At 39.8% G+C, this 18374-nt stretch overlaps 5 protein-coding genes and 1 non-coding gene across 6 annotated transcripts; 2 read left to right on the top strand and 4 right to left on the bottom strand.

Annotated features, from left to right (window-relative positions):
* Window positions 1–296: 296 nt before the first annotated feature.
* On the bottom strand, window positions 297–2393 carry LOC106443888 (TNF receptor-associated factor homolog 1a). The gene is made up of 6 exons (XM_022704617.2): window positions 2187–2393; window positions 1858–2108; window positions 1651–1783; window positions 1430–1579; window positions 917–1349; window positions 297–839 (listed from the first exon to the last, which is right to left on the bottom strand). The coding sequence occupies exons 2-6, from the start codon at window positions 1892–1894 to the stop codon at window positions 633–635; spliced, it is 960 nt and encodes a 319-aa protein (XP_022560338.1). The 5' UTR covers window positions 1895–2108; window positions 2187–2393; the 3' UTR covers window positions 297–632.
* Window positions 2394–2873: 480 nt separating this feature from the next.
* On the bottom strand, window positions 2874–3620 carry LOC106442091 (protein HAIKU1). Its single transcript, XM_013883820.2, has one exon. It carries the CDS (start codon window positions 3618–3620, stop codon window positions 2874–2876), a length of 747 nt encoding a protein of 248 aa, XP_013739274.2.
* A 916-nt stretch (window positions 3621–4536) lies between these two features.
* LOC106442090 (uncharacterized protein At3g43530-like) lies at window positions 4537–7211 on the top strand. The gene is made up of 5 exons (XM_013883819.2): window positions 4537–4893; window positions 5140–5691; window positions 5743–5862; window positions 5939–6008; window positions 6307–7211. The coding sequence occupies exons 1-5, from the start codon at window positions 4537–4539 to the stop codon at window positions 7209–7211; spliced, it is 2004 nt and encodes a 667-aa protein (XP_013739273.2).
* A 6199-nt stretch (window positions 7212–13410) lies between these two features.
* Window positions 13411–13495, bottom strand: TRNAM-CAU. The gene is given in 2 exon segments: window positions 13411–13446; window positions 13458–13495. It is a non-coding gene; the product is annotated as a tRNA-Met (tRNA).
* On the top strand, window positions 13447–14890 carry LOC125587644 (rho GTPase-activating protein gacV-like). Its single transcript, XM_048758514.1, has 2 exons — window positions 13447–13702; window positions 14191–14890. The coding sequence occupies exon 2, from the start codon at window positions 14202–14204 to the stop codon at window positions 14655–14657; it is 456 nt and encodes a 151-aa protein (XP_048614471.1). The 5' UTR covers window positions 13447–13702; window positions 14191–14201; the 3' UTR covers window positions 14658–14890.
* A 770-nt stretch (window positions 14891–15660) lies between these two features.
* Window positions 15661–17856, bottom strand: LOC106436996 (transcription factor MYC2-like). Its single transcript, XM_013877939.3, has one exon. The coding sequence runs from the start codon at window positions 17671–17673 to the stop codon at window positions 15841–15843; it is 1833 nt and encodes a 610-aa protein (XP_013733393.1). The 5' UTR covers window positions 17674–17856; the 3' UTR covers window positions 15661–15840.
* Between the last annotated feature and the right edge of the window lie 518 nt (window positions 17857–18374).

Below are 18374 nucleotides of genomic sequence, written 5' to 3'. Positions count from 1 at the left end.
ACAGCAATAGGAAAAAGTCTAATAATTATAGTTTCTCAGCAAATATATAGGGCAAATCTCCAAAATAGCACATTTCTAAGTTTATATCACAAAAATAGCATTCCAAAACTAAAATGACCAAAATAGCACCTTTCTAAGTTTATCCTTTGAAAATTTTAATTTTTTTATTTTTCAAAATTTGAAATCTTATCCCCAAAACCTCATTTCTCAACTCTAAACCCTAAACCCTAAACCCTAAACCCTAAACTCTAAACCCTAAACTCTAAACCCTAAACCCTAAATCCTAAACCCCACCCTTTAACTCTAAACCCTAAGTTTGTGATTTTTGATAAAACATTAAGTGCTATTTTTGTGACTTTTGACCTTGAATGCTAGTTTGGGAACAAAAACTTGATTTATTGCTATTTTTGTCTTTTTCTCAAATATATAAGAACTATATAATAAAATTCAAATGAACCAAAACCAGCATATTGAAACGTAACTTATCCAATACCAAAAATAAAAGTGCTTGTTGAGAAAATGTCTGAAACTCAGAACCATAAAACTGTTAAACAAGTCATAGTAATTAAACACTAAAAGAAATTTAATTGACTTTGCGTTTCCAACAATGCAATAACTTCTTTATTTCTTCACTATTTAGTTGACTTCACTCTTCTCTTGTTAAGATTTTCTTCTTCTTCTTCACGAATAAGCTCTTCTTGCATTTTCAATGCAATAGCTTCTTTATATGCACCTTCAACTTTGTTGCATAAGATATGATCAAGAATAAATACCTCCAACGTGCGTCTAGCAAACTCAGTTAATCGCTTCTCATCCTCACGCTCTCCATCTTTACCAACCTGAAATTCACATGAAAAATAATAATAAGAAAAAAATCTAATCAAATATGGAGCCGTATAAACAATGTGAAACTAACCTCCGTACGGATTTGTGGACCACTCTCATCAGGCAATGGCTCAAGAACAGCTTTCTCCCTGAGTAACATTGCATCATCAACTAAAACAAACATGTCTTTGTCCACACTAACAATTGGATCTGACAAGTTTTTGACATCAGTTTCTCTCTCTTTCTTTGGTTCTTCTTCAAGAGCATTCAATATTGAAGAATCCAAATCATCCTTAAGGAGTTTCCCCATTTGTCTTGTAATTGTATGTAGTATTTTCTCCTGGGTGGTACTACTCCATACAAGAGAGTTTAACCCATGAAACAAGAAATCCATCACCAAAGAGGATGTAACTTCCTTCTTGATGTAGAAATGTTTCACAACTAGTTTTAGTATCACATCCATTTTCTCTCGAGACATCTCTCGCCTTGATTTTTGATCCATCCCTAACCAAAAGGCACATAAGCTGCACCAGATCCGTTCCTTGTTATATAGTATGATATATACAAATCTGCTATTAATTAACAAACATGGAAACTTTTATACCTTTCCCATCTGGTCTTGTCCTCCATCAACTTGCTTCTTTTCTCTTTCATAAAACTCAAGAAAATGGGCTCCACTTCTTTTAAATAAACCCTAACAAGTTCTCTCCTATAGTGAACATCAAGGCAGGGAAAAGGTCGGTCCACCCTGTCTCTGCAAGAATCAATTGTAAGATAACTTGGCTGCATGTTTATGGTGCCATGATATAATAAACACAGATTTACCTAATGACCTGGACTTGAGCCATTATTGTAAGAGAGCCGTACTCATCAATGAAACCGTCATGTAACTTAGGTAACTCCATACACTTTTTCCATCCCCAATCATGCTCTTTCTTCCCAAACTTGTGTAATGTATCTGCAAGGAAATGTATTCAGTTTATCTAAGTGTAATGTGACAATTTAGGAAAAATAAAAGATGCAAAAGGTAACCTGAATGCTTTGATTTCTTTGGATCTTTATTCACCATAGAAATAGTAAACTGAGCAAAATGATTCCAACCTGTCACAAAAATGTTAAACTTAAATGAATCAATTAAAGTTTTGTTGATCGAGGGAGAATGAAGAAAACTAAAGGGACAATAATACTATTAACCTGGAAGAAGTTTATCACAGTTCGCAACACAGAGAAACAAAGAGAGATGGGTTGGTACTTCACAGCGTTTTGGATAAACTAAAATAGACCTGCGATAAAGAAGAAAACATCAAAAGAGTTTTCAAGCTTATTATATATCCAGAGGAGAAGATGAAAATGTCATTTACCATTGGTGGCCACCAACTTCAAAAACATTGCTACGGATCTCTGGCATACTTATTTTTGAAAATTTCTCAATTTTCCATGTATGCGTCCCATATAATTCAGAGGGGTTTGCACCTAGGAATAATTATAATAAAATAACTAATACACACCATGGCAACACATGAAGTATGATATAGCAAGAAAAATAGAGTATCTTGAGAATAAAAGGGTTAAGAAACTAAGTGCATACCAGACTCTTTACTAGTAACCTCAGACATTTCCCTGAAATTTTTTTCTCTCCTTCTAATCACAAACGTTAAGGGTTAAGCAACTGAATCCTGAATCGTTTCTGAACAATTAATAATGAATAACATGGAGTAATCCTCTTAAAATACAATACGATTGTGATCTTCAAATATCTTTTTATGGGAATCATCAAACACTAATAGTGAAAGAAAATATGAAAATGATTCTGAGGATATTTGATTATCCAATTTAAATTTTCGTTCTCAACATACAAAACGAATGATTTAGGAAAGCCTTTCAAAATATCAATCTTATTGAGACAAATAAATTAAAAAAAAATGTTAATTTATTTTTCCTTCATCTCTCTCTTACGCAAATTGACAACAACTATCTAATACAAAAAATGGGATCGTTCATAGTACACACACTAACCTAACGAGTAGAGTGAAAAAAGACAGAACATCTTAACTAGTATTCTCTCCAAATGGCAATGGCGAGAAAACAAGACCAGTAGATGCATGAGGAGGCCGAGGAAACTTGCCCGGACCGAGAATTCCAGCTTGAGCCATTGATGAGGATGTGAAACTTGTTGGTGGAGTGGGTAATATCCCGGGACCGTCGAACCAAGGAGAGGGCAAAATGGGTACACTTGATGCAGAACCATTGAACCGTGGTGGTTTTTGATAGTCATGAGATGGTTTCATTTGGTTTCTATTGGGTCCTGAATCTCCAAACGAGCTTTGAGGAGAGGGAATGCACACAGAGACAGGAGTAGGCAATATCCCGCCACCACTGAACCTAGCTGAAGGAAGACTCTTGTTATATATCAGTGGCGAGTGGGATTGATACTGATGAGATTGCTGCATTTGGTTTCCACTGGATCTTGAATCTCCTGATGAGCTTTGAAGAGAAAACGAGACAGGAGACTCAGCTGCAATATTGGACCAAAACTGGTCTGCATGACCCATCATTGGTGGTCTAGCTAAGTTATGAGTTGGTTGAGTCATGGCAGGAGGAGGAGGAACATCATGGGGCCGGTTTATCAGAGCAGCTGGTCTAATCTTCGGGGAAGATGTTAGCGGTGGAACAATGCTTCTTCTTAAGCGGTTCTTGCTTGTGTAACCATTGGGTAGGTGTAAAGGAGTCTCCTTCTTTATCTTCTTCCCAATCATTTTCACAGCTAACTGATCATTATGCCGAGGCCAATCCATCTCACACAAAAGACTAAACTAAACCCTAAATTCAACCCCACAATAGAGAAGAGAAGCTTTCTAAGAGAAACAGAGTAACCTCGCTATGCGACCCTAAATTAGTGAATCAAGAGATTGCCCTCTATGCATCTAGATAGATACTGAATCACGTCCGTTTATCAAAAAATCTCACGATGCCTTTTGCCTTCGATTCGCAGAGTAAACGAAGGCAACCACTATTAAATTACGTATCTGTCCTGAGCAAATCCGTCGTTGAAATTAACGATCATAGAAAGATAAGAAGGGTAAGAAAGTTCCGAGAGCAAGAATTGGGCTCAGATCCGTTTTTTCTCCAGCAAACACGATAAGGATCGAGAAATTGCTCCAGTGCTCTTCAAAAAAAAAAATATTCTCCAATACTCCTCCTTTTTTTAATGATTTGTTAAATTTTTATTTAAATAGAAAAATTTGGTAAAAGATAACGAAACCAAGAGAAACTTAGATAATTACAATTCTACCTGGTACCATCCAAACCCGAACCCAATACCAACCCAACAAAATTGGATACCCACTTCGAGAAATTGAAATATCGAATATATTTTCCCTTTTTTCTCTTTATTATTTTTTTTATCACAACCCCTTTCTTTTCCTTATTGGTTGAAAATTGAGGTTAAAAAGTAAAGTAATAAATGAACTTGTAAAAAGAATAATAAGGGCAAGGTTTCACTGTCTCTAACTCATTTCTCCATGTCTCGACCGTTCGCCTTTTTCTTGAAATTCTGAAAACCCTACTCAATCGCGAGTCCTCGATCGAGAATCAAAACCCAAATAATGTTGAATCGAGGCGATCCAAAGGCGAAAGAAGACAACTTGAGTAATGTAGGAGGAGAAGAAACGGCGATGGTTCCAGAATTAGAATCAGGAGAAGCAAGTAAGGATGAAGCAAACCCAAGCACCATCGACAAATCTGTCGCCCCGGAAACCGAGCAAAGTCTCCGAGATGCAGATGAAAGCGAAGAAAATGCAAGTGATAAAGAGGAAGAGAAGGAATCTAGTGATAAAGAGGAAGACAAGTGAAGTAGAAGAAGACAACGAAGGAGAAAAGGAAGTCAGAGAAGAAGAAAAGGAAGCCAGAGACGAAGAAAAGGAAGTCGGAGAAGAAGAGAAGGAACCCGCAGAAAAAGAGAAGGAGCCGGCCAAAGAAGGAGATGAAATGGAGCCCCGAAGAAATGACGAAGAAGCTGAAGAAAGGACGACCCAATCAGTACGAGAACATGAGGCGCATGCAAAGGAGGTAAGTATTCAAATAGGAGAACATGAAACTGAGTCGAGTTAGTGTAATATTGAGAAACAAAGTAAAAGTTGTAGTGTGTTGATGACTTTGTAAATCTAAGTTGAACTTCAACAATATAGATGTACAAACTTTGTGAAACCAAGAAAAACTTCAACTTTATGATTGCTTAACTAAGTCCAAGTTTGTGAAACTTTAAGTTGATGGTCGTAAGATGTCGTTCGTGATCCGGTTTTCACTTGAGTGCAGATTTTAGATGACGAAGAAGAAGGCATGCAACCGCTGAAGATGCACTTTCCTTCAAGCCAGTATCAAAAGTCTTTAAAGCTTTCAGGAAAATGTTACATTAACACACCGATAAGAAATATACAAACGATCCTGAAAAAGAACGAGGTGGAATGGTTCGTAGAGCACCCACAGTTCCAACATTTCTTCCATATTAAAAACCGAAAGCAGAAGTGGATGGGAATGTGGCTTCTCGTTTTGCGATCAGCTTCTGTAGCGAAGAAGTATGAGTTATGGTTTATCGTTAATGACGTCCCAATCCGATACTCTCTCAGAGAATTCAGACTCATTTCTGGACTATACTGCCATGAGTATCCCCCCAACCATGAGAGGTTGGGTGGTACAACATTCATGAACAAGTATTTTGGAGGGAAAAGGGTTACATACGCTGACCTGGAGAAGCAGATGTTGGCAATGAAATCAAAGCCATCTCAGGATCGTCTAAAGATGGCCGCTCTGTACTTCTTAGCCACTATCCTCGTCGGAGGCCGAAAGAGTGGAGAGGGAGCATCACCTGTGGACAGTTTCTTCTAGACTGTTGTTGATGACCTAGATGCGTGTGTAAAGTTCCCTTGGGGGCGGTATGCATTCGAACATAACTTGAAGGATGTCTCTAGCTTCTTGGAGAAATGCAACGGGGTTGTGCCGACGAGTTGGGTTTTTACAAGCTTTCCTATTCCTTTGGAGGTATTCTTAAGCTCTCTTGTACTTAGTTGTCTTATTGTTAAGTTGATGGTAATGTCTTTTTGTTGTATGTTCGTAGTTGTTGGCCTTTGAGGCAATTCCAAGCTTGAGGAACCATTTCCGAGAAAGTGTGAATGGTGCACGCCCTGGTTGCCCGCTGATGTGCAAGATATAGTACAAACGCTAAGGTGGAACCAAGGCATTCGGTTTGAATGAAGTGAACGTGAATCTTGGTGATAGTAAGGTAATTGATGTTTTCTGTGTAGTCGAAACAAGAAGAATAGACTTATGAAAACTTGGTGAAACTAAGGTAAGTAATGTTTTATGTGTCTTTGGCACAAGATATTGCGAGTATCTTGGTAGAAACAACGGCTGAGAAGGAACTTCTGGAAAGCATAGGGATGGGCAAGGAAAGTTGATGGGCCGATGACAACGATGATGCAGCAGTCGATCGTTGGACCAAGATAATACAGAAAGGGAAGAAACAAGTTTTCTTTGAAGAACAGTTCGGCATCGATTTTGCGGCTCGTACAGCTCAGGTTGAAGGTCCCACCATTCCTGCTATTGGTGGAGGATCCAATAATGCAGAATCTGGACAGACTGATGCATATTCGGTGGAGGCTCCTAGAGTTGAGGCTTTAAAAGCGATGGAAGGTCGGCTTATGAATGCAATCTCGGATGGTATGAAGGAAGTGAACAAAAAAGTCAAGTCATTGTCTAACCGGCTAACTCTTGTAGAAAACGAAGTGAAAAGTCTTAGGGTGAGTGTTCCCAGAATGAGTGAACTGATGTCGGAAGGGGAAACTGATAATTCGTCCGACCAAGATGGTAGTGATAATCCGTCGGAAGAAGATGGTGATGATACTCCATCGGAGGAAGATGGTGGTGATACTTCATCGGAGGAAGATAAAGATGGTGGTTCTAAGAATGATAGTGTTCTCGCTATTGCAAACCAAGTGCAGAGTGAACATGGTAATGGTGATGATGACATGGATGATACTGCAGAGATGTCTGCAGCGGCTGAGAAGCTCGAGATTGAGATACTTGAGAAGACAAATACTGAGAAGAAGAAAAAGAAGAGGGTGAGAAAAGATGATGGAAAAGAATTACTTTCTTCGAAAAAGCCAAAGGTTTGCAATAACGCGAGGAGTCCCATTTGGACAAGAGGCCAGAAGATGGAAGATGCAGCTCAGAAGGAAGCAGCTCAGAATGAGGCAGGTCAGAAGGAGGTAGCCCAAAAGAAGGACGCCAAGCAGAAGGCAGATGAAAAGAAGCAGACGAAGAAGGCAGCCCAGAAGAAGGCAGGTAGAAAGAACAAGAAGCCAAAGAAGGGAGGTAAGAAGACGTTGTGAAATCCTTGAACTCTATTCGGTTTGTATGACTTCCTTGAATTTCCCTATGACTTTCTTGTTTGTTGTTGAAGACTTATGTTGTTTGAGACTTTCTGGTTTGTTGTTGAAGACTTGTGTTATTTCTAGAACTGTTTAGAGTAGGTGAAACTTTTCAAAGTTTCAGTTTCATCTTCGTCAACTTCGTGAAACTAAAGTAAATCGTAACTGCGTAAAGTAGGTGAAACTTTTCAAAGTAGGGGAACGAGCAAGTATGAGAAATTGTGTAAAGTTAAACTTTCATCTTAGTCTAACTTCGTGAAACTAAAGTAATTTGATTTCAGAGCAAAAAGAGCAAGTATGGGAAACTGTGTAAAGTTAAACTTTCATCTTAGTCTTACTTCGTGAAACTAACGTAATTCGTGAAAGAGCAAAAAGAGCAAGTATGGAAAACTCTGTAAAGTTAAACTTTCATCTTACTCTTACTTCGTGAAACCAACGTAATTCGTGAAAGAGTAAAAAGAGCAAGTATGAGAAACTGTGTAAAGTTAAACTTTCATCATAGTCTTACATTGTGAAACTAACGTAATTCGTGAAAGAGCAAAAAGAGCAAGTATGGGAAACTGTGTAAAGTTAAACTTTCATCTTAGTCTTACTTCGTGAAACTTTGAAATAGATAGTCTTCAATAGGGATAACAATTATTCCATAACATAAGATAATAGGAACATGATCCGATCTCTCAACATCATCCTTAAGCAAATAACAGAGATATTACACAACGACAACAACAAAAGAAAGACTTGCTAAGCGCTGACGCATGTCGTGGACTAGACGCATGTCATGGACTGGTAGGATTCGGACGGGTAAGCTTATACTTGAGTTCAGCAATCTCTGCAGCCATCACATCCACACGCTTCCTTAATATTTGAACCTCTTCCTGGACACCGAAGATCCATGGTTGACGGAAATGGAAGCCATCATCCTACGCATAAAACCTGAAAGTATCAAAATCTGTACATAAAACCTGAAAGTATCCAAAATTTACCTCGAAATTTTTGCAAGTGAAGTATTTTCTCCCTGGTAAAGTGTCAAAATCGGTTTGATACTTCGGATCCCGTGACACCTCGTTGATGATTCTCCCCCCCCCTCACAAGGGCATCTGGTCGGAATACCACAATCGGCATCCGCCACGAAGCCAAACATGTCGATGTCATCCTTCAAATCCTTCATCTCCCTGTCCTCCTCGTATGGATGAGTCATGATTCTGAGTATCCGAGTTAAGAAGAAAGAAGAAAGCTCGAGAAGAGAGGGTTCGAAGAGAAATCTGAAATCTCGAGAGAGAAGAGAAATCTAGAGAGAGAGTGAATAGTGGATAAATGAATGGGGGAAACAAAAAAACAAGGAGTCGATTCGATTCGGGATTCATTCGATTCCGCATCGATTTTGGAGAGAGTCAAAATTCAAAAAAATGGGTGGGAAAATTTGAAAAGCTGGGCGGGAAAAAGTTTCTGTGCTTATAGTTTCACATAGTTTGTAGTTATACAAAAACCATTAAAGTTATACTTTTCTAGTTTTTTGCAATTGTTTTAGTTTTACTGTACTTAGATGATTAGTGTTATGGTTATACCAGCTATATTATGTTTTCTATATGCATTTCTGATCTGGACATGTACAAATAATTTTGATTTCTTGATATATATAACTTTTCTAATCTCACAATGTAATGTCTACGAAAAAACTATATCATGACAATGTATTTCCTCCCCGATTATTAGAAAATGTGATCCAGATATTAAAAATTTCCAGTTAACGTGATCCGGATTTCAGAACTATGAATTAGTAACGTGATCTAAAGTGCAAGTAACGTGATCGAAAGTGAAATATAAATCATCAATAATATAACGGAAGTTTCACCAAGTTGTACAATCATACAACGCAGTCACGTAACACAGGTTTCAAAAAGTTTTACAAACATATAGCTCAGGTTTCACCAAGTTTTACAATAATATAACGCAGGTTTTTCACCAAGTATAATATAACGCAGGTTTCACAAAGTTTTCCTTGAGTTCCATGCGTTCCTTAAGTCGCTTGTGATCCATGTGTACCTTGAGTCCTTTCTGTTCCTTGCGCTCCTTGAGTCCCTTGAGTCCCTTGTGTTACTTGTGTTCCTTGTGTTCCTTGTGTTCCTTACGATCCTTCTGTTCCCTGCGAGCAGTTGAACCAGCGACCCAAATTCCTATTCGGCACATACTTGTTAGGGCGGGGCCGCCTTTCTCCTGCCGAAGGAAACCTTTTTTCTCGAGTTCTTCCCTTTTTTTTGTAGTCTGGAGGTAAGGGACACTTTTCCTCGACTTCTTTTGGAATGATCCAATCAGACATATGAGGGACTGGATATATAGTCCTTCGATACGCCAAAGCCCACACACTAATCAAGTAATAATGCAATATTATATCATACATGTCACTCAACTCTATTGGTCTATACATGGACACATGGGTATCTATCTCTATCAAACATCCTGCAACTTCACGTTTTATTCTGCAAATCCACCAAATAAGTTTTCCCGTCTTTTCCAATAACACTGTATTCAAGCTTAAAAGTGTTCAGCGAAGTCACTTGTAGTTTTTCACCTTTCGGTGTTCTCTTATGCATTTTGTTCTCCACTAAAGGAACCAATTTTCGAGACGACGGTCCGGCTGCTGCATCCTTCCTATGTCTGTTGAACCACTCAGCCATTTTATCAATAACTGTATCAAGCATAGGCAGTAAAGACATCTTTCGTGCCTTTTCAAATAGAGCATTCAAAGACTCCGCACAATTAGAAGTGTCTATGTTGTACCTTGCACCGGGGAAATGACACTTCGCCCATTTTTTGACATCGACGGTTTTATCAAGATACATAGCACACAATGGATACCTCTCCCTAAACTCTTGATACTGTTGTTCAAACCCAGCCTCTGAATAAACTTGTGCAACTTTCCTGAATTGTTCTGCAACCTCGTCCCTACCGTATCTGACATGACCTTTCACATTGTGCGATATATGCCATATACAATACCCATGTTTAGACATCGGATACACTTCAGCAACGGCTTTAATGAGACTTGTATTTCTGTCTGAAACGAACACCAATTCCGTCGAATCCGGTATAACAGTTTTCAGCGTTGTGAAAAACCAATTCCAGCTTGCATTTTTCTCCCCATCAACGACACTAAAAGCTATAGGATAATGGTGACGGTTTGGATCCTGAGCCGTGGCAATAATTAAAACACCATCTTCAACAGTCTTCAGAAAAGTTGCATCCACAGTGATGAATTTCCTCATGTATTCAAACCCTTGAATAGAAGCTCCCAACGCAACAAATAGGTATTTGAACCTTTTGTTTTCATCCAATAACAAACTTGTTTTTGTATTTGGGTTCACCTTCTCTAACATATACAAATAAGAAAGCAATCTTTTGTATCCTTCCTCGGGACTACCACGCAAATCCGCAACAGCTTGTTGTTTCCCTCTCCAACATGTTGCATACGACACGTCCACACCTAATGTCCTTTGCACCAGACCGACCAGGGTTTTCGCAGTTGGTGTCTCATATAGTCCGGGATAATTCGTATGCACTATAGCTGCAACACATCTTGGTGTAGGTTTTCTTTTCGTTCCAGTAAATGACGTTGCATGAGAGCATGAATGCATCCCTGTGTATGTTCTAATCGAGAACGCTTCAGAATTCTTTATCTTTGTAGCTCTCACAACCCATTTACAACCCTCAGCTGCTCCCCGACATTTCACCACATATCGACTCTTATCTGAGTTGGCGATATTGATTCCAAAACAGTTCTGCGGTGATGCTCTATCAATAATATCTTTGACAGCTTCTTTACTCGGAAATTCTTGCAACAACTGAAAACCCAAACCATCTTCCCACTCTTTAACCACTGGAATTTCTTTTGCAACACGTGGCAGCTCAATATAGTCGCTAATTGGACGAACACCCATAGAGTTATCCACGTCGCCCTCATTCTCCACGCTGTCCATGTTATCCAAACCAATGCCCCCTTTGTCGCCCTCATTCTCCACGATGTCCATGTTATCCAAACCAATGCCCCCTTCGTCGCCTTCTCCATTAACAACATTATCCACCCGTTCACCACCCGCTAGATATCTTTCTGCTTCTTCAATGTGAGTAAATAGAGTGACTGCCCCCGGATTAACTTCAACTTCGGGTAATCCACTCGCAAGCTCACTATAGTTCCCACCATATGAACTTTCTTTCTCACCTCTTGATTGTTGCTCCGTTACTGGAACTATTTCCATTTCTTCGATGACCTCTACATGCAAAATACTTCTTCTTCCCTCTTTATCCACTGATGTCAGATACACAAACACATCTTCATCATCCAAAATATATGATTGCCTCTTAGGTTCTACTACCAGTGGAATGTAACTCAGATTCAGCCTCTTTGTACACGGATCTATGGTCTTCTTCTTGCATATCCTCTCCTTCAAAAACGAATAAGTGATCTCATCCAATGATGATGTCTTAAAGGATATAGCATACAAACGACCATTGCTTGGAATCCATTCACAATCATCTCCAGATTTCTCATAATGTCCATCATAGTCAAAGTGTATGTTTGTAGAAGAATAACTCATTATCTGTTGTACAAAAAAAATTAAACCCTTAAAGTTATTCCCAGTTATCCAGTTTTGCTATTGAAGTTATACTAAGTTATATCTTGTTACACATTTTTGTCAGGGAGTAAAGTTTCACCTACTTACACTTTTCTAGTCTACCAGTTTCACACTATTCAACCAATTCATTCGGGAAATTCAGCTTTGATCCCCGACTTTTCTTGTTGATTATCCAATTCCACACACCACCCAACTCCCACACTTTCCCATTCTCCCCTAATTGACAACCCAAATATGAAATCTACTGTCTCATTGATGGGGTTATAAGATACAGACCCTTATTCGGAAACTCGCTAGGCGCTACGCGTGCGGCACACACGGGCCTAGCGATTTATTGGAAAAGCGGAAAAAAAAATCAGAGAGTACGCGGGGCGGAAATTTTTGTACTCTTATATGTAAAATATCACATTTTAAACATATAATCCAAAAATTTATATAATAAATATTTATTAAAGTCATACATTTTATACGTATAATACACAATTTATACGTAAAATACAAAAAAATTGTATAATACGTGTTTATGAAGAATACATTAGTACTAAAAGTTATAGATTTATAAATAATACCAATTAGATTACAGAATATAATTGTACTTCTTTTAGTTCACATCCATTACAAATAGTTTAATATATTTTAACTATATTTATCTTTAAATTATCAAAATTAAAATATTTTTACTATAATTTATATAATATAATTTTTAATATAAAATAATACATGCAAAGCATAATAATTAAGTGTATGAAAAAATATAATTAGAATTAATTGTATAATTGGGGCTTATGGTTGATTGGGCTTGTGAAAAATAAAGAAATAAATAAATTAAAAATGTTGGAGCACGTGGTTTTCTTTTTCGTTTGCTAATCATCCAAACCAGCCATCGAAAAGGTCTGAAATCACCACCGTTTACACGCCGGGTTCTCCACTTCCACGGTCCAGGCGGACACAAATCGGACCACTGCGTAACATCACCGATATGCATGAACTCGCCACGCTCCATCTCCGATTACCGTTTTCTCGGCCGTGTAATCGGTGATGCGGCCGAGTTTTAGAACAACCAGAACCAAGATAATGCTTTACCTGAAGTTGGGGATCCATTGCTCAATGATTCAGCATCCAAGCGAGCAGACGCAGTCTCCTTTAGAATTGAAGAATCGCTGATTTCGATTTCAGGGCAGGAGAGCTCCTCTCGTGCCAAACCCAGTACGGACCGTATTGGAGGAGAGAGAAACAAACAATAAATCCGAATAGAGAGAGATAAACAATAAGAAAACAATAAACCCATAAATCCACCTGGACAGGATAGAGAGAAATCGCGCTTGCTTTTGATTGGTCATATAGAGAGGAGCACTTTCGACTTTGTCCATCGATATGAAGAGTATCAAAATAGACAAGAGTACACTGACGTAAGAATAAGCCAGAATACTTTTTGCCTCATTAAGAGCATCTGAGACTATTACCCAAGGATTGAAGAAAGCACTGGGTCAATGGAGTTTAATTTTTTTTTTAATGGCAAAAACGATAAAAGGGGTGAGAGAGGCTCGAACTCTCGACCTCAGGATCACTCAATAGCTATGAGACCTACGCGCTAGCCAACTGCGCCACCACCCCCATTTTGATAGTAAATTACAGGCTTCCTTTTATTAACATCATCACACTTTGTGCAAGGAAGAAAAGAGACTTTAACCGATTCACAGAGAAGAAACAATCTCTCCTTTCTCGTTCCTTCCTTCGTAAAGCTCGAAGCAAGCAGAGAACGTAATCAATCGCTCGCCTACTTTAGTTTCTTTCTTCACCGAAGCACACAGCACTTGAAAGGTATGAACTTTATTGATTCTTTTTCGTTTTGTTATCATTTTCTCAATCGCCGACATTGGTATTTCCCGGTCTAGCCTCTGAAAGATCAACCGAATCTTCTAAGGAATCCTTTCTAAAATCGAAAAGAGAATCTTTTTTTTAGTATCGAACTTCTCTGTTTTTCTCAACTGAAAAAAAGACCCAACCTTTCTATTTCTATTAGTATTGATTTGCTTATGTTAAGTTATGTTGCTTCTTCTTTGGAAGCGTTTATGATTTGGGCACACACCCCCCCCCCCCCCCCCCCCCCCCCCCCCCCCCTTTGGGATTTCAGGTTGATTTGCTATTAATTAATCTCCATTTCAGTTATCCTCTATTTAAAACCCTTACATTTGTGTATGTGTGTGCCTTTAGCAGCTGAATCAAACTTCTAGGATTCTATACTGTTACTTATATTCTTCCTTTTATAGCTTAGTGTCTTATCCATTCTCGGGTTTTTTATTTGTCAGTGGTTTGAGTAATGGGAATTGAAGGAGAGATGGGTATTAGTGGAGGGATACAAGATGCTTTGATGATGAGCGTTGATGAGAAAGATGATTTGAGAGACAAAGATGAAGTTACTATCCGTCGAATGAAGAATCGGGAAAGACAACGCAGGTATAGAGCCAGGAAGCGGATGCGGGAAGAAGCGGGTCTCGATGATGAAAATCTCTCTTTCCAGACTCAACAAAAGGACCAAGAAGAAGAAGAAGAAGAAGAAGAAGAAGAAGAGGAGGATGAGGAGGAGCTAGAGTGTGATAATGTTTTTGTTGACAACTTTGTGAGGCGTGTTTATTGCCATAGAGATTGGAAAAAAGAAGCTAGAATAGCTCATTTGATCATGGACACGACTCGGGATGGTTCTTGTTTGGTTCATCGCAAGATTAGGCCTCGCCCAAGAGACTGGAAAGCTGAAGCTCGAAAGATGAAAACTTGATCAAATCCATGTAGTTGGTTGGTTCTTGAGGAGTCAGTCCGGTTTGCTAGAAGAGATCTTGCAAGTGCACTTTCTTTAAGATTTTGGATTTGACTGAAAAAAAAAGTAAGAGAAATGCACAAAGCAAACATCCTATTATAAGATTAGAACTGCTTCTGCTATTTCTTTGTTGTGTGTATTAGAATATCCAGACGTTACTATTATTATGTATACGAATATTTGATTTGATTTGATTTGTACCATCTAAAACATTATCACACTAAAATAAAAGGAGATTCGACAGAAGGAAATGGTGACAAGTAGTGATTATCTCCAAAACCTATGGCATTTCCATGTTGTATCCTAAGAGTTTTTTCTTAAGACATTCACCAGTCCCTTATCAAAGTGGCCATGAATATAATATTACCAGTCTGGTACTGTTGAACAATAGTATGGTGATTGCCATAAAATTCATTCTTCTCAATAACCTCGCCCACCAATGTTATCCAGAATATTATTGAGATTTCCATCCAAATTCCAAGTTCTGCATCAGAAATTTAGAAAAAATGTAGACAAGTATTGTTTAGTTAATGTTGGCATTGTGGGAATGAATCCAAAACAGATTCATTCAAATTGTAGACCAAAATGAACAATATTTTGTATTATTGGGAGATTCAGACATGACACTGAAACACCACCACTGCGAACCTGCATGAGAAATAACAGAAAAACTTGAGGACGTTTTACTGAACCCAGTCTTCAAAGAAGGTCGACCATTCTAAATTCATTGTGAACCAGTGATGAATTAAAAAGCACCAATGATCGATGGGCCTCTCTTTACAATTGAAAGAAAAGTAGCAACTAGCGACTGGGCCTCTCTCTTTACAATTCGTCGATCTTCGATCATTTAAAAAGCACCGATGATCGAAGGCAACCACAATCTAGCTAGAGATCCCCAGCCAATACATCAGCCCTCTTCGGAGTTTGTAGTTAGTAACGTTATCTAAAGTTGTGTAGAAATCGATTTGGTAGTAACACATAGTATAAGTCATATACACGTTACATAAGAGAGAGAGAGCGAAACAAACTTGTCGCTCTATTTTTGGACTTTCTTACATAATAGCTACAAGCTACAAAATTACTGGAACCCCAACTAAAACGGATTACTCATGATTTGACCCCATAACTTTCTTAGTCTTTACTTTTAACCAATCTTTGAGATTAAACTCGCCCGGAGCTGTTCCTGCGTGTATATTCTGAATCCCATCTTCACCGTCGCTTGCTGTATCATCAGATCGTTAACCACCGACATACTCGCGTGATTCACCTCAAGCTCTAGATCCATCAACGCCGACATCAACCTCGCTGCCGGATGATTCCTCTTGCTCGATTCCACCCTTATCATCGCATCCCAACCGATAATCTTCACCTCGATCTCCATCCCCACGGGTTTGATCGCTGTCAACGAGCAAGAGGATGATAGATCTCCACCGGCGCTTGCTTTTCTTCCGGCGAGCTCCATTTTCACTTCCTCGAGCTGGGTTTTGATCTGAGTTTTCTCAGATTCCGTCTTGGTCACCTTAGACTTCAGCTCGTTGATGTAAGCAATCGCGTCTCCGAGCAAAGAAGCTTTATCCATTTTCGAGACGTTTGGTACAACCGCACGTAACGCGTAGAATCGCTGGTTTAGTTTCTCGCGTCTCTGTCTCTCTGCTTCGACGTGGTTAAGCGGCTCTTCTCTACCGTTGGCCGGTTTTCTTCCACGTTTCTTGGGACGTTTCTCCGGTATCTCTTTCACGACGGAGGCTTCTAGATCGGAGTGATCGGATTCTCCTCCGCCGGTTCCGAAAGTTAGAACCTTGTCATCGCTCATACCTATGGACTTCTTTCTCTTATTCTCGAACTGAGTCTGACCCGAATAAGAACTCGGATCCGGGTTCACGGAGCTCCGTTTACCCTCATCGCCGAAGCTCAATATCTCGGCGGGTCTTGGTTTCACCAAGGTGGTGCTCGACGTGGAGAAATTTAATTCGCGGGAGAAATTGTTGCTGAATTTCGGATTCTGGGTCTGGGAATGAACCGGGCTCGGAGCTGGAGCTGGATCCGGATTCGGGTTTTCGATGATGGTGCTTGAACTACCACCATTCTCAAACTGGATCGACTTGGCAAAAAGCTGGGAGCTAGAGCTCGGAGCTCCGTTACCCTGCTCGGGTACTCCAATCGGGTCGTTAATCCACATAGACGGATCGTTCTCGCCTTGATCCGGGTCAAGATTCCAGTTAAGACACGATAAATCTCCAGCGCCACCGTTGAAATTGAAAAGTACTCGTACCTTGTTCATAAGATCCGAACTCTGTCGGATCTGCTCCGTTGACCCGAGTTCAACAACCCCGTTCGCCGAAGGAATACACGCGATGGTCTGCATCCCAAACACTCCTCCTTGCTTCGCCCGCTCACAACCCGACCCGGTTAACTGATCCGACCCATAAACCCAAACTGCGTTACCCGTCGAGAACGCCTTACCCGCCAACCCAGAACCGCAAGCGAAGCTCTGCGTCATCGAAACCAAGAAAAACCACTCCGTATCCGTCACCTCTTCATCGACGGCATCATCCGTCGGACCACCTCCGCCGGAGATCAACGAGTTGAGCTCACGCAACACCTTCTTACGATACTCCTGATCCGCCGGAGTTGAAAACGGCGGTGGAGACGTTCTCTGTCTGGGCTTTGCCTTGTCTTCTTCTCCTTTGTAATAACCATCGCCCCATCCGAGCACGGAGGCACCGGAGAAGTCGTACGACGGCTGCCAGAATATAGCGTAGGTCCAGCCTTCGTTCGTCCCTTCAATCAGTGCTTGTAGCCTTTGCTGTAGAGTCTCCTCGTTGAATCCCGCCGGTGCCGGAGCTGTAGTCGACGCCGTTGCCGTCGTCGTTACCGGTGGCCATAAGGCTGAGATGTCGGAGGAGGAGCTCATGAAAGCTTCCATCATAGAGGCGTTATCGTCGGTGGTCCAGAGATTCATCGTCGGCTCCGTCATAACATAAACCGGTTAAAGTTAAAAGTTTGTAGAGAGAGAAAGAAGAAAGTCTTCGTAGTGGAGAAAATTGTAGTGCTCTGCTATTATTATATCGAGGGTGAGAAAGGGATTACATTTGCAATGTTGTAATTAGAGAGTTTAGAGACTAATATTTCTGTGTATTATTAATAATTAAGGGGGTTTTTTTATATAAGTATTACAAAATAAAGATAAAAGGAAAGTGTATATATTCTTATCCAAAAGGAAATAGTAAAACTACTAAAACATAGGAAAATGAAACTATCTATATCTTAAGTCGGCTAAGGCTTTGGCCGACTCTCTCTCTTCCTTGCGGCCGTGGTTGGGATTGATGTGGCCGACGGGCTTTCTCTTCTTGTCTTGGTTAATGGCAATCCACTCCATGATTTATAACACTCTCCCTTGGAAGTCATAACCATACAGGATTTGTAGTACGCTTCATGTTGCCTCATTAAAACCTTATCAGGAAAACCCAGTGGGACAAAACCATGATGAAGGAAAAAGAGTACAACACGCACTACTCCCCCTGATGTGAACCTCAGTGTAGGTTCTACATTCTACGCATCTTGGTGCGTGATATTTCCTGTATGTATAGGATGAGAGTAATCGGGCAGTATCATTACTGAACCGTAATTAGACCACTTCGACTTCTTAGGTCGTTTCTCATGTCTTTTGACATTGAG

This window comes from Brassica napus, chromosome C5 (assembly GCF_020379485.1).
Source record: "Brassica napus cultivar Da-Ae chromosome C5, Da-Ae, whole genome shotgun sequence".
In the NCBI taxonomy this organism is placed as follows: Eukaryota; Viridiplantae; Streptophyta; class Magnoliopsida; order Brassicales; family Brassicaceae; genus Brassica; species Brassica napus.
The sequence above is the reverse complement of the archived record's forward strand: the minus strand, read 5'-3'. Positions and strand labels throughout refer to the sequence as shown.